The sequence below is a fragment of the Scyliorhinus torazame genome, chromosome 13 (assembly GCF_047496885.1).
Source record: "Scyliorhinus torazame isolate Kashiwa2021f chromosome 13, sScyTor2.1, whole genome shotgun sequence".
Lineage (NCBI taxonomy): Eukaryota > Metazoa > Chordata > Chondrichthyes > Carcharhiniformes > Scyliorhinidae > Scyliorhinus > Scyliorhinus torazame.
This window is the reverse complement of record NC_092719.1, coordinates 28,873,866-28,887,090: the sequence shown is the minus strand read 5'-3', so window position 1 is coordinate 28,887,090 and position 13,225 is coordinate 28,873,866. Positions and strand designations below refer to the sequence as shown.

At 44.9% G+C, this 13,225-nt stretch overlaps 1 protein-coding gene and 1 non-coding gene across 3 annotated transcripts in view; one reads left to right on the top strand and one right to left on the bottom strand.

The window, feature by feature from the left end:
• tymp (thymidine phosphorylase) overlaps positions 1-12,174 on the bottom strand; it is a 45,999-nt gene extending 33,825 nt beyond the window's left edge. For both annotated transcript variants that reach the window (XR_011934031.1, XM_072471224.1), the window contains exons 1-4: positions 12,056-12,174; positions 7,396-7,562; positions 4,205-4,407; positions 1,497-1,595 (exon numbers count right to left, since the gene is read on the bottom strand). Coding sequence is in view for 1 of the 2 variants with exons in the window: in XM_072471224.1 (XP_072327325.1) it covers positions 1,497-1,595; positions 4,205-4,407; positions 7,396-7,537 (444 nt within the window). In the remaining variant the exon portion in view is untranslated. The remainder of the gene's footprint in view (positions 1-1,496; positions 1,596-4,204; positions 4,408-7,395; positions 7,563-12,055) is intronic.
• trnak-uuu (transfer RNA lysine (anticodon UUU)) lies at positions 5,235-5,307 on the top strand. Its single transcript has one exon. It is a non-coding gene; the product is annotated as a tRNA-Lys (tRNA).
• Positions 12,175-13,225: the final 1,051 nt, after the last annotated feature.

Here is a 13,225-nt window from a genome sequence, read left to right as displayed (position 1 = left end):
CCAGCCCCTTAAGGCTCACAGTGTAATTGCCAGTGGCTCTATGGCTAATGCGAACAACAGTGGGGAGAGGGGGCACACCTGTCTCGTCCCCCGATGCAGCCTAAAATAGTCCGAAGTTGTCCTATTCATCCGTAAGCTTGCCACAGGAGCCTGATACAGCAACCTGACCCAGTCAATAAAGCCCCGCCCAAATCCGAACCGTCACAGTACCTCCCACAGATATTCCCATTCTACTCGATCAAAGGCCTTCTCTGCATCCATTGCAACTACTACCCCCACCTCCCTACCTTCCGGGGGCATCATGATCACATTTAACAACCTTCTTACATTGGCCACCAACTGCCTTCCCTTAACAAACCCCATCTGGTCCTCCCCAATAACATCTGGAACACAATCCTCAATCCTAGAGGACAATATTTTGGCCAGCAGTTTGGCATCCACATTCAATAGGGATTTATTTCCCTTTCTGTCTTTTATTTTTGTCCTTGTTTCCTCCTCCTCCTCCGACTCCTTGCACAGGTTCCCATCACTTTGCCCTTTTTAGTTTAAACGCTCCCAAACCACTCAAGCAATACTCCCCCTAGGACATCAGTCCCAGTCCTACCCAGGTGTAACCCTCCAGTTTGCACTGGTCTCACTTTAGCACACTGGGCTAAATCGCTGGCTTTGAAAGCAGACCAAGGCAGGTTCAATTCCCGTACCAGCCTCCCCGAACAGGCGCTGGAATGTGGCGACTGGGGGCTTTTCACAGTAACTTCATTGAAGCCTACTTGTGACAATAAGCAATTTTCATTTCATTTCATTTCCCAGAACCGGTCCCAATGCCCCAAGAATCTGAAACATAATGCTCCAGCAGAGGTCAAACTAGTGTCTTATACAAGCTCGATGCACCCGTCTTTTCCTTGTGCTCTAATGTGTTCCTCAGTGCTGTCTCATTCTATAATTCTAGAGTAGAATATCCTAAATTAAGCCTCTCCCCAGGGTGTGCGCACATAACCTAGCCTGACTCACACTTCATTGCTGAGGGAGTGCTGCATGTTTGGGAGGTGCCTTCATTTGACTGAGATATTGAACCAAGAGGAGGAAGAGGAGAAGAATTCTCCTCATTAGAATTTATTGCTCAACCAAAATCTCTAACACAGATTATCAGGTCATTATCTCATTGCTGTTTGTGGGAATTTGCTGAACTGAATAAGCTGCTGTACTTTGTACATTACAAAAATACTTCATTGAGAATTAGTCTTGTGACCCTCTGAGGCACCTTTTCCAAAGCCTGAGTATCACCCACAAAGTGAGGAGACCAAATACAATAACTGAGGCCTGAGCAAGATCAAAACAGCATGAAATAAAAACAGGGAGTTCTGGAAAAACTCAACAGGTCCGTCAGCATCTGCGGAGAGAGAAACGGAGTTAACGCTTCGAGTCGCATATGATTTCTTCAGGATTGAAATTACATGGCCCTTGGGTCACTCAGAACCTTTTCAAACATTTGATACCTGCTCTGGGCTCTGTGTAATGTTAAATCCCGGGATAGATTCCAGCTTGTCCAGTGTTCCCCCTGTGTGTCCAAGTCCTCGACCACTGATCATGGGGACCTGCGGATCAACAGCATCAACTTGAATATTAAATAAAAGTAAAAGAACTTGCATTTCTGTAGCAAAAACCACAAGCTCAAAATGTCCCAAAGCCTTTCACATTCAATTGTTTTGTTTTTGCAATGTAGGAATTTCCACACAGAAAGATCCCACAAACATCAGTTGGCTTTCGAAACAGATTTCCTGCTTGTTTAAATGTTTGTTGAGTGATACATGATGGACAGGACAACGGGGATAACTTCCCCGTTCTTTGACTAATGCTGTGGGTTCTATTACATCCCCCCGGGAGCTAGGGCTGAACATTTCATCTGAAAGGTGGCCCATTCGATAGTACGTCGCTCCCTCGGCATGACAGGTCACTTTCAGCCTGATGATCTTTGCTCAAATCTTTGGAGTGGATGTTGAGCACACAACTGTCTTACCCAAAGGCGATAAAGAGTGCTATCTCTAAAACACACCTGGAACATTTTTAACATTCTTCCCTGGGCTGGTAAAGCCTATATCTAATTGCCCAGGAAATGAGTTGCTTGCTGGGCCATTTCAGAGGGCTGTTAAGTGCCAACCACTCTACTGCGGTTCTAAAGACACATGTCGGCCAGAACAGGTCAGGAAGGCAGATTTCCTTCCCCAAAGGAGATTAGTGAGCCAGATGGGTTTTTACAACAATCAATAATAGCTTTCCGATCACCCTTCCTGAGGCTTGCTTTCAATTCCAGATTTTTATCAATCGCATTTTAAATTCCACCATCAGTCATGTTGGTATTTGAACCCATGTCCCCAGACCATTAACCTGGGCCTCTGGATCGCAAGTCCAATGACATTACCACTGAGACCACCAGCTCCCCACTGAACATGTACCAGGAGAGTCAACATTTGACTGCCAATGCCTCCTTAAGACTTTCTCAGAAAATGTGGATTTTTTTTGGCTATGTTTACATTTCCTCCTCCTGGTCACATCCCTGAAATTGTTTCATTTTTCTCCACTCCACCTTCCAGACGCCTCTCACTTCAAACCTGAGGTCAGGCTGGTCTTGAACCCACACTATACCCTTCCTGCTTCATAAGAGGTACACGTTTCCAATTCCTCCTTCCTCGAGGAACATAGGGAGGGACGACGGCCTTTACCCCCTCGAGCCATATTCCCGCCTTTGACCCATGTCCCTCAAAACCTTTGGTCAACAAAAAACTGAGAAATCTCAGATTCAAAATGAGCATTTGGTCCAGCATCAATTGCCAATTGTACAAGAGAATTCCAAACTTCTATCACTTTTTTGTGTGTAGAAATGTTTTCTAATTTCCATCCTGGAAGTCTGTTTAAGTTTTTTGGCATTGCCTCTAGTCTGAAACTGACCAATCAGCAGGAACAATTTCTCTCTATTGACCCTACCTATTCCCTTAACATCTTCAAATCTTCGGTCAAATCACCCCTTAACCAGCTACGTTTGAGGGAATCTCCCTTACTCCTAATCTCCCAATCTCCCTTACTCCTATTCTCATGAAGTTGTTGACCACTTAACTCCCTTCCTGGACTTTCACCAATATTGTTGATGGTTCCTTCCTCTCATGTACTGTCCCCGTCCCTTTCCAATATCTGCCATCATTGTCCCTCTCTAAAGACTTAATCCTTGACCCCCCCCCCCCACACACACACACACCTTGAAAACCAATAACATCTTCAAACATCCCTTCTTCCCCAAAGTCTTTGAAAATATTCCAACCTCCCAAATCCATTCCCATTTTTAGTGTGACGCCATGTTGGAATCCTTGTATTCAGGTTTCTGCCCTCGCCACAGTCCCAAAACTGTTCTGATCAAAATCACAATTGCCATCCTAAGTGAGAGTGGTAAACCAGCCTCTTCTCACTTTCTCAACCAGCCTGCAGCCTTTGACATAGTTTCTTACACCATCCCCTCCAATGCCTCTCCACTGCCATTCTGATAAATGGGTCTTGATTTGTTTTGTTGCATTCCCAATTATCTAGTCATAGCCGTTGCAATGGTGTCTCTTCCCGCTCCCATTGCATTATCCCCGAAGTCCATGAGATATCTATCTTGTACGTTGCATTTCTCATTGAGATCCAAATATATGACATCGGTTCCCCTTGCACTTTGTTGATACCCAGCACCACCTCGCTACCACTTCCCAACCTCTCCACTGTCTCTAAATTATAACACTGCTTGTCTAACATTTAATTCTTGGTGACGCGATCATTTCCTCCAGCTAAGTATTGGAAAAACTGAAGTCATTATCTTCGGTCCGCAATACAAACTCTTCTGCCTACCCCCACCGACTCTGTCCCTCTCTCTCTGATAACTGGCTGTGGCTGAACCAAATCCTTTGCAATTTTGCTGCGCTAACTGACCCTAACTTGAGCTTCTGACCCCATATCGTCTGCAACACTGAGGCCATCTACTTCCCCATCTGTGACGTTGCCCATCAGCACCCTGTCTCAGACCTACTGCTGTGAAAAACCTCATCCATGATCATGTTCCCTCCAGATTCCTCTTGCCAGCCTCCTACCTTCCATTCTCTCCAGCCTTTAACTCATCCAAAAGCCTGCTACTCAATCCTAAGTCAATCCACATGCCTGGAGTCTCTGTTTTCCTTACCTTGCAGCCACAGGCAGCCAATGCTGGTGCTAGGATGAGGCTGACTTTGTCTCCAACTCCTCCTGTTGAATGCTTGTCAACTACCAACCCTGAAAAATCCTTTGGCCATTGCAGGACGTCACCAGAATTTTTCATCTCTTTGGTCAGATTCATTGTCTCCTCCTTTGTCATCCCCTGCAGGCGAATTGCCATCAGCATGGCACCTAACAAAAACATCATAGGAACCTGTCACAGGAAATGCAACCAAGCCCTTAAAAGCATGGCTATTGGGACTGTGCAAAGTTGCTGAAGTTCAACATCACTGAGTCAGGACTAATGCAGGCTACAGATGTGCACCTCTCACTCAATGTCTGGGCAATGATTTATCCATTGCAAATCATCCAGAGTTCCACTCGGGTGAAATAGGTGAGCTGCCAATGAGATCAGCAACATCAGCCTGAAGCCAAGACCACAAGATAATCTAGCAGTCTGGGCAGAATGTTCAGCTCCATTCGCAACTCCTCAGACATTGAACCAGTCCATATCCAAAGGCCTGGACAATATCCAGGTTTGAGTTGACAAGCAGCAAGTAACATTCGTGCCACATAAGTGTGAGGCAATGACCATCTCCAACAAGAGAGAATCTAACCATCGTCCCTTGACATTCAATTGTATTACCATCGCCAAATTCCCCATTGTCAACATCCTTGGTGAGGATTCAAGGAAGGTGGTGAGGATTTAGAGGAAGGTGGTGAGAATTTGAGACAGGTGGTGAGGATTCGATGTTCTTTGACAGTACATAAAGATTGCAATTTTTGGACTGGAGAGATGGTGGGGGCTCCCTCTGCTTCTGTGGAGGGAGGCCAAAGCTTTGGTTTCCTCTGTTCCATCTCCCTAATATTAAAATGAAATTAAAAACTAGAGGGTCTACTCTATTTTAACTCCAATTTCTGGGTGCAAGTTGTTTGAAGCACTGCTGTATATATGTGCCTATGCACCAAAATGACCCAGACTTGCTATTTGAACACATGGTCATTATTGCGTCGGAAGAGCCCGGATAGCTCAGTCGGTAGAGCATCAGACTTTTAATCTGAGGGTCCAGGGTTCAAGTCCCTGTTCGGGTGATGCTATATGGGTGGCATGGTGGCACAGTAATTAGCACTGCTGCCTCATAGCTCCATGGTCCTGGGTTCAATTCCAGCCTCGAGTGATTGTCTGTGTGGAGTTTACATTTTCTCCCCATGGCTGCGTGGGTTTCCTCCGGGTGCTCCGGTTTCCTCCCACAGTCCAAAGATGTGCAGGTTAGGTGGATTGGCCACGCCAAATTGTCCCTTAGTGTCCATAAGGTTGGGTGAGGATACGGGAATAGGGTGGAGGTGTGGGCTTAAGTAGGGTGCTCGTTCCAAGGGCCGTTGCAGACTCGATGGGCCAAATGGCCTCCTTCTGCATTGCAAATTCTATGAAAGCCTGGGGGTTACCATTGACCAGAAACTGAACTGGACAGCCACATAAATTCTGTGATTACAACAGCAGATCAGAAGTTGGGAATTCTGCAAAGAGGAATTCACCTCCTAACTCCCCAAAGCCAGTCCACCATCTCCAAGGCACAGTGATTAGCACTGCTGCCTCACACCGCCAGGGACCTGGGTTTAACTGCAACCTTGGGTGACTGTGTGGAGTTTCCATATTCTCCCTGTGTCTGCGTGGAGTCCCTCCGGGTGGTCCTAAGTGTTCAAATGTGAGGTGGAATTACAAGGATAGGGTGGGGGATTGGAACTGGGTAGGGTGCACTTTCAAAGGGTCGGTGCAGACTTGATGGGCCAAATGGCCTCCTTCTGCATTGGAGGGATTTTGTAATTCCCTCCCTAAAAACACTATGGCTGTAGCTAGACCATAGGAATTGCAACAGTTCAAGAAGACAGCTCAATTAAGATGGGCAATAAATGCTGGCCTGTCCAACGACACATCACCCAGTAAAATGAATTAAAGATATACATTTTGACTCCGTTCTGGGGAATTTCACATTACATTCCACCTCACATATTAATGCCAGTACCATACATCAATAATTAATCAGAAATTAATGACAGTACCAAACATCAATAATTAATCAGAAATTAATGACAGTACCAAACATCAATATTAAATACTGTCTGCAAGGAGACTGTAGCTCTTCCATTTCTGACCCAGCATTGTTTCTCTGTTTCACCAGAACCCTTGCAATTATTTACTGATTAACTGAGACGATTAACGTGGGTTTCTTTCCATAGAACCACCCAGAAGATAAACCAAATGGCCCCTTCCCATGCGAGTTTGGGGAAGGCTGCAGTTTAATCAGCCACGTGGACAGGTATCCACAGCTGAGCAACTTCCCTACTCACCGACCTTACCCCCCCCCCCCCCCCCCAAGCGGGGAAATCCAGAACAGGACTCTGGAATTGACTCCCCTGGGAGGCTGGCTGGCCCCCTTCTGTTGTGATTTAACAAGGTCGAGAGTTTGAATGGTCTCCTATTGTTCTCTTCGGGAGCCATTGGATGCCATTTACGAAAGTGAACTTGGTTGATTTAATAATAATCTTTATTATTGTCACAAGTAGGCTGACATTAACACTGCAATGAAAACCCCCTCGTCGCCACATTCAGGCGCCTGTTCAGGTACACTGAGGGAGAATTCAGAATGTCCAAATCACCTAACAGGCACGTCTTTCAGGGCTTGTGGGAGGAAACCAGAGCAGCCAGAGGAAACCCATGCAGACACGGGGAGAACGTGCAGACTCCACACAGACCGTGACCTAAGCCGGGAATTGAACCTGGGACCCTGGCGCTGCGAAGCAACAGTGCTAACGACTGTGCTACTGGGTAGCCGCACTCCCACCTCATTTTCCACTCCCACCTCATTGGTTCAAATACCGATTGTCATTCTCACTGTTCTTCCGGTTGAGATCAGTACAGATCGATTATTGGTGATATCTGGGACTCGGCTGGACTAGCCTGGAATGGACTGGACTAGACTGGAGTGGGGTGGACTGGACTGGAGTGGATTGAACTGCTCTGTTTGGCTGGATGCCACACTGGGCAGTACATACATACAAGACATCAGAATAATTCCATTGTATTCTGGCATGAGTCACACACTTGTCACACTCCAAATGTCACATGTACACATTTAGGACCATTAAAAATGAAAGAGAAAAAGCCTCTGGAAGTGTTACCTATCTGGCTGTCTTGGATGGTTTGCTTTGTTACACCTTGCACAAAGTAATGGATTTCTTCAGCACTCAAATCCTTTTTATCTCGTTTCTTCCGAATAATTTCTGGGACATTAGCGTGCGGCTGGCTAGTGCACATTTCCATTGTGTTTGCCTGAAAATGAAGATACCTGTTCAGGATAAGAAAGAACGATCTCAATGAATTATTTGTTTGGTGAAGTACAAATATTGCATTGCTCAAAGATTTGGAATGGGAATCACTACAGCAAAGGAGGGAGAAACACAGACTGACTGAGTTCTGTAAAATATAGAATGGAATGGTGGGAATGTACAAGTACCCTGTGCCCCTGACAATGACAAAACAACATGTAGTCACCCACACAAACTACAAAGACCATGGGCAGCATCCTCTGCTTCGCCGGCAGCGCACTCAAACCCGCGGATTTCCCGACGGCCTGGGGTTGCCCACAATGGGAAACCTCATTGGCCGGCTGCCGGGACGGAGGATCCTGCTTGCGGCAGGGGAGCGCCGCACCAGAAAACGGGTGCAGTGGGAGGGAGAATCCCACTCCATTTGTTTCCAAGACAGTGGATCAACAATCTTTCTTCCCAAGGACAATCCCACAATGGAATGAGCTGCCAAATGAAATAGTCATAGCTCCATCACTGGAAATCTGCAAAATCCATCTTTAGATTATTTCCATTTGTAAGTTTTCACTATCAGGACTACCACCTCAACAGGTCATGGCAGGTTTAACCAGCGTCACCCATAGCAATGTTGGCGGAATACAGATATCAGTCTGTGATGCTGACACAAACTGGAGCCAAAGCAGAAAGTCATTGGAAAAAGATCTAAATGGCAAAATATCCTTCCACCATCTCTTGTTTACCAAAGGAGATTTCAATCAGATCTTAACTCCCTGCTTGATGTTCTCTGTTTGAGGAAACGCTGCCCTGGTTGCTTCTCATTCAGACCTCTCAGCACCTTTCTCCAGAATGATTTCTGCCTTCTTTCGTAAAGAGTCCAAATCATCATGAGCTCTGTTTTTGTCTTCAATCTCATTGATTTTAAATTCCAAAATTAATTCACGATTTTTATCTTATTTCATAGAATCATGGAATCATAGAACTCCTACAGTGTAAAATGAGGCCATGAGGCCCATCGGGTCTGCACAGACCCTCTGAAAGAGCACTTCACCCATGCCCACTTCCCTGCTCTATCCCAATAACCCTTAACCTAATTGATAGTAATCAACTATTTCCTGATAGATCTGATAGGTAAAAGAAGGCTAGTTAGTGTAAATATTAAGATCCAGTTTTAATACCCATTTGAAAATGAGGATTTCAGCACTCAAAACCTCAGGTCATGACAAAACACATAGCTTCAACAGAGACACAAAATGCCTGACACATGCATAAACTGATTGGAGATAAAAACAACATTTTCACTCAGCAAGATTAAAAAGCTATTGTTCTAATAAACATATTTTCAAAGACAGTTTGACATTAAGAAATGAGCTGTGCCAGTCATCAGATCAAGGCCAAGTAAGCACCATAGCAATATGAAGGCACCATTGTCCAGAATGTGGATAAGAGCAAAGTCAGCAGAAAACCAGTAGAAACCAGTCTTGATAAAAGCACAAAATCGCATTCCATAACATACACAAATATTCAAACATGAAACATTCAGAACTTATGTTGCACATTAAGGATTGACAGTTAACCATTGAATCAAATGTATTTGATTCTAACCCAAACCTATTAGGGCGACATAGGGGTGTAGATAGATGGCTCAAGACTGATAAGATTTCCTTTAAACATGATGGTCTGTACGACCATCTTTATTCCAGGATCATCCTATACTTTGACCTAACTATTCGCTCTCTCTATTTTCATATTTTCACTTTTCCACTCTAACTCTTGAAGTAAATGCAAGCTGTTTTGCCGTAAGCAAGAAACCATTTCTGTATTATTTTGAAAGTTACATTGTGTACAAGTTACTTCTCTTTAAGTCCTTTTGCTAGCCAGACTTTATGGAGAATAGATTTAAGTTTCTCCTAGTTGTAATCAAATAGAGGCAATAAAGATTCTTGTTTGCATCCGAGAAGTTTAACTCAAATTTCTACTGAGTTTTAGTGTCGCAAGACTTCACTAATTCCACATGGTAGATCATTTCAATTACCTACAAATCCCTGGACACTAACGGGCAGTTTAGCATGGCCAATCCACCTAACCAGCACAACTTTGGACCGTGGGAGGAAACCGGAGCACCCGTAGGAAACCCACGCAGACACGGGGAGGAAGTGCAAACTCTACACAGACAGTCACCCAAATCCAGGATTGAACCTGGGTCCCTGGCGCTGTGAGGCAGCAGTGTTAACCACTGTGCCACTGTGCTGCCCCTCACTAGCCATTATCTACACACTTCCCTGCATATTTTCAATTCAAGTATATTTACCTTTCTTTACTCCTGTTTCGCACACTGATTACTTTGTAGTTCTTTTCTATTAGACTGCGTCCATCACTTCTTTTTTCATTCTCCTAGCCTTGGGGTAATATTTTACACTAGCCGGATTTTCCAGTCCTGTTGAAGTCCACGGAGTTTTGAACGGCTCGCCGCATTTTACAGCCCAGACCCACCATGGCGAGGCGTAAAATATTGCACTTGGATATTCATTGGCAGTTCGCTGATCCTCTCAATTTGATATATCACAATTTGCCCAATATTGATAAAATGTGAGAATTTGTAACATCTGCAGAAACATACCATCCGACAAGACCTTGTGAAAAGTCACCAGGAGTAAGTACCCTGGCTGTTTTTAAAAATATATTTCCGTGCATGGCCCAGGGACATTGAGGGAGCAAAATTGGGTAGTCCCACAAAACAGACTGAAAGAATGTCACACAGGATTAGCTTGCACTCAATGTTTCTGATGCAGGACGAATGTTGCTGCCTGCTCATTTAAATGGTTGCAGCATGCAGCTCAGTGCTAAACAGGCTGCTGAATAGCTGCACATCTCAGTCAGGGGCCTAAGTTCATTAAAGTTAGCTTTGTAAGGGTCCATCCTGTTTGTTACCTGTTTAGTCCCTTATATCCTCTTTCTTTCTTTTATTTTGCCGCTACATTTTTGATCCATGGATGATTAATGGACCTGGGACTTTAAGGCAAAGCAGCTTGTATGTGGCTTGTGCCTTTAATTTGAGCAGAGGATTGCAGCAGCAGAAGGCATCAGTGATGACTCACTCTGATTGGCTTGGCTGGTGGAAAATGAATTGGCCTGGAAAGCTGTGCTCTGCCCAGTAACAGACAGTGATTGGATCTGTTCACACTGAAATGGTTCAGGGACCTGAGGAGGTTTCAGTTACACTTTGGCAGCCAAGGGGGAAAGCCTTTCTATTTTCCATTCTGTTTTTCCTGCAGAAAGACTGTGTTTTCTGAACTTGCGATGAATCTGTTTGCAGGAGAAACATTGCAGGCTGTCCAGGAAAGGTTCAGAATCTGGTCATTCTCTCTATAAGGTCGGAGGGGATGAGTTCTTGGTGGAGAGAGGCCTGGGGCCAAACGTCAAGTTGAAGGCCCAGCTTGAGAAGAAATGAAGTGTCTCCAGAAAGCCTGCTGCCTATAAGTCCTACATTCTCGAACCTGTGAGGCACGCCTCTAGCAATGGCCTGAGGCGGTGGATACTCGGCGTGGCATATTCCCCGAGTACGCCGCTTTTCAGGGGGCGGAGAATAGCAGAACTGGTGCCGGTCTCGATTTTGTGCGGAAATATGGATTCTCCGGCCTATCGCCGAACGCGATTTTGGCGTCATGGTGTGGAGAATCCAGCCCATGGTCTCCCCTTGCTGCAAGCAAAATAAATTATCTGTTGATGTTAACCTGTATTTTGTTGTCTGAGTCTTGGAAGGAGGGAACATGAAGGCAACTGAGAAAGGATCCTGCTGAGGTAAAAAAAAAACAAAGGTCACTGCTGATCACCATGATAAGTTAAGCCATAGCTGGAGGACAAAGGGAAAGGGCCCAGTTGGTTCAGGACTGGTGTTGAAAACTATTTCTTCACACAAATTGACCGATGGTTGGAGTGCTGAAAGCAATAGGAGGCAAGAACTCTGGACAGGGAATAGTTAAGGAATATGGTGAAAAGATCAGTGGGTAGAGATTAGCAGGGGCGATGGGGTGGTTAAGGGATATGGGGAAGGTAGATGGATGGGCTGATTTCTGGCAAGAACAGCTAACTGACTGTAATGATACACTTTCACAGACTTCATTGTGAACACAAAAAGGATTTAATACTGGAGGATTTAGAAAACAGCAGCCTCATAGCTATGAAAACCTCATACCAAGCTCCTTGCATGACTCCTGTCTTGGTTCCCTAAGTCAAGTGACCCACACTCTGTGTTGCCTTTAAGTGGACAGTCAGCACAAAAGACCACACTGGCCTAATGGCTTTTCCCATTCCCTAAACATTCTTCCTTTCTGCTTACATTCTGCATACTAATTAAAGACTGAATGCCGCAACAATAATAGAGCCCTAACAGGAACTGCCCTACCTCTGTACCTACACTGCCCAGGGACAGAACAGAATATTCTGTGCTTCACTCGACGTCATTGCATGGCTAATTATCTAGTTAGAGCACTGAAATAAAGAAGCAATTCCACACCTTTAGAGAAATTAGGTTAGTAATTTATCCAGTTCTGATCCTGCTCTGGAGATCACGTAGTGCTGCTCTATAAAAATATCTTCCCAATTCCAAGTTCACACAGCTCCTTGCATTAATACAGAACACCTCCTAAAGGAAAGAGAAAACAGATAATGAATGATCTCTGAGGATTTACGGACACAATTTTACGAGAAATAACTCCAAGGTGAATTCTAGGTGGCTTTCAGCCAGACCAACTTCCAACCAGTAGCTCAGTCCCGGGGGAGTGGGGAATGAACTAACAGGAGGATAAACTGCAAGATGTCACATATCAACTGTAAAATTAGCATAAACTGACAGTCACTGACAGTTCAGAAACAGCTGATATGCAGGCCTCAAACCGACCCTCTCCCATACCCCATCACCCCAGCCTCCGATGCTGGGTCGTTTAAAATGACCTGGATGTTTTGGTTAATGTTTCTTGGCTGATGAAAGACAGAACACGTTCAAAAGACAATGGCACCCGCCTGGTCTGAAGGAGAACTTGCCCAGCTGATAGCAATTGAAAGGCTTCAAGTCAAGGGCAGGAGATTGCACTGCATAGTCCTACCAAATACAGTGTTCTCATCCCTGTGCCATGGTCTCTTCCTGGACCATTTCTCCAAATTCAGGCGGGCTTAATCAACTCTGCCTTCTGCCGATCCCAGCCTTTTACATTTATAATTCTGGCACCATTTCAAATGCTCAATGAAGTTGTGAAACTACCTCAGTAACTCGAGACAGAACTGGAATTTCCTGTTTCGTGCACATAATGTTCCTGTCCAATTATTTAGTTTGCCTTTGCCATTTGAACATCGCTTGATGTAACTCCCTCAGCCCTGTCTCTATTTTACCTCAAAGGAACAGGGGTCGGTCATTCAACCAATCAAAATCTCTCCCACTATTCAATGGGACATAGTTGATCTATCCCTTGACTTCACTTTAGCTCCACATATAAGTTGCTCCACTTACCCAACAAATCCTATCAATCTGCAACAAGAACATTGCCCCCAGTTACGATAGGCTTCAATAAGCAAACTTTTCGCATTCCTCAGTGCTTCCTGTGGGAAAGTGCAGCCTAATTTCACTCCTTCATGGCATAATGTTAAGATTTTGTCCCCTTGTTCTTGATTCATCCACCACAGTACTTAC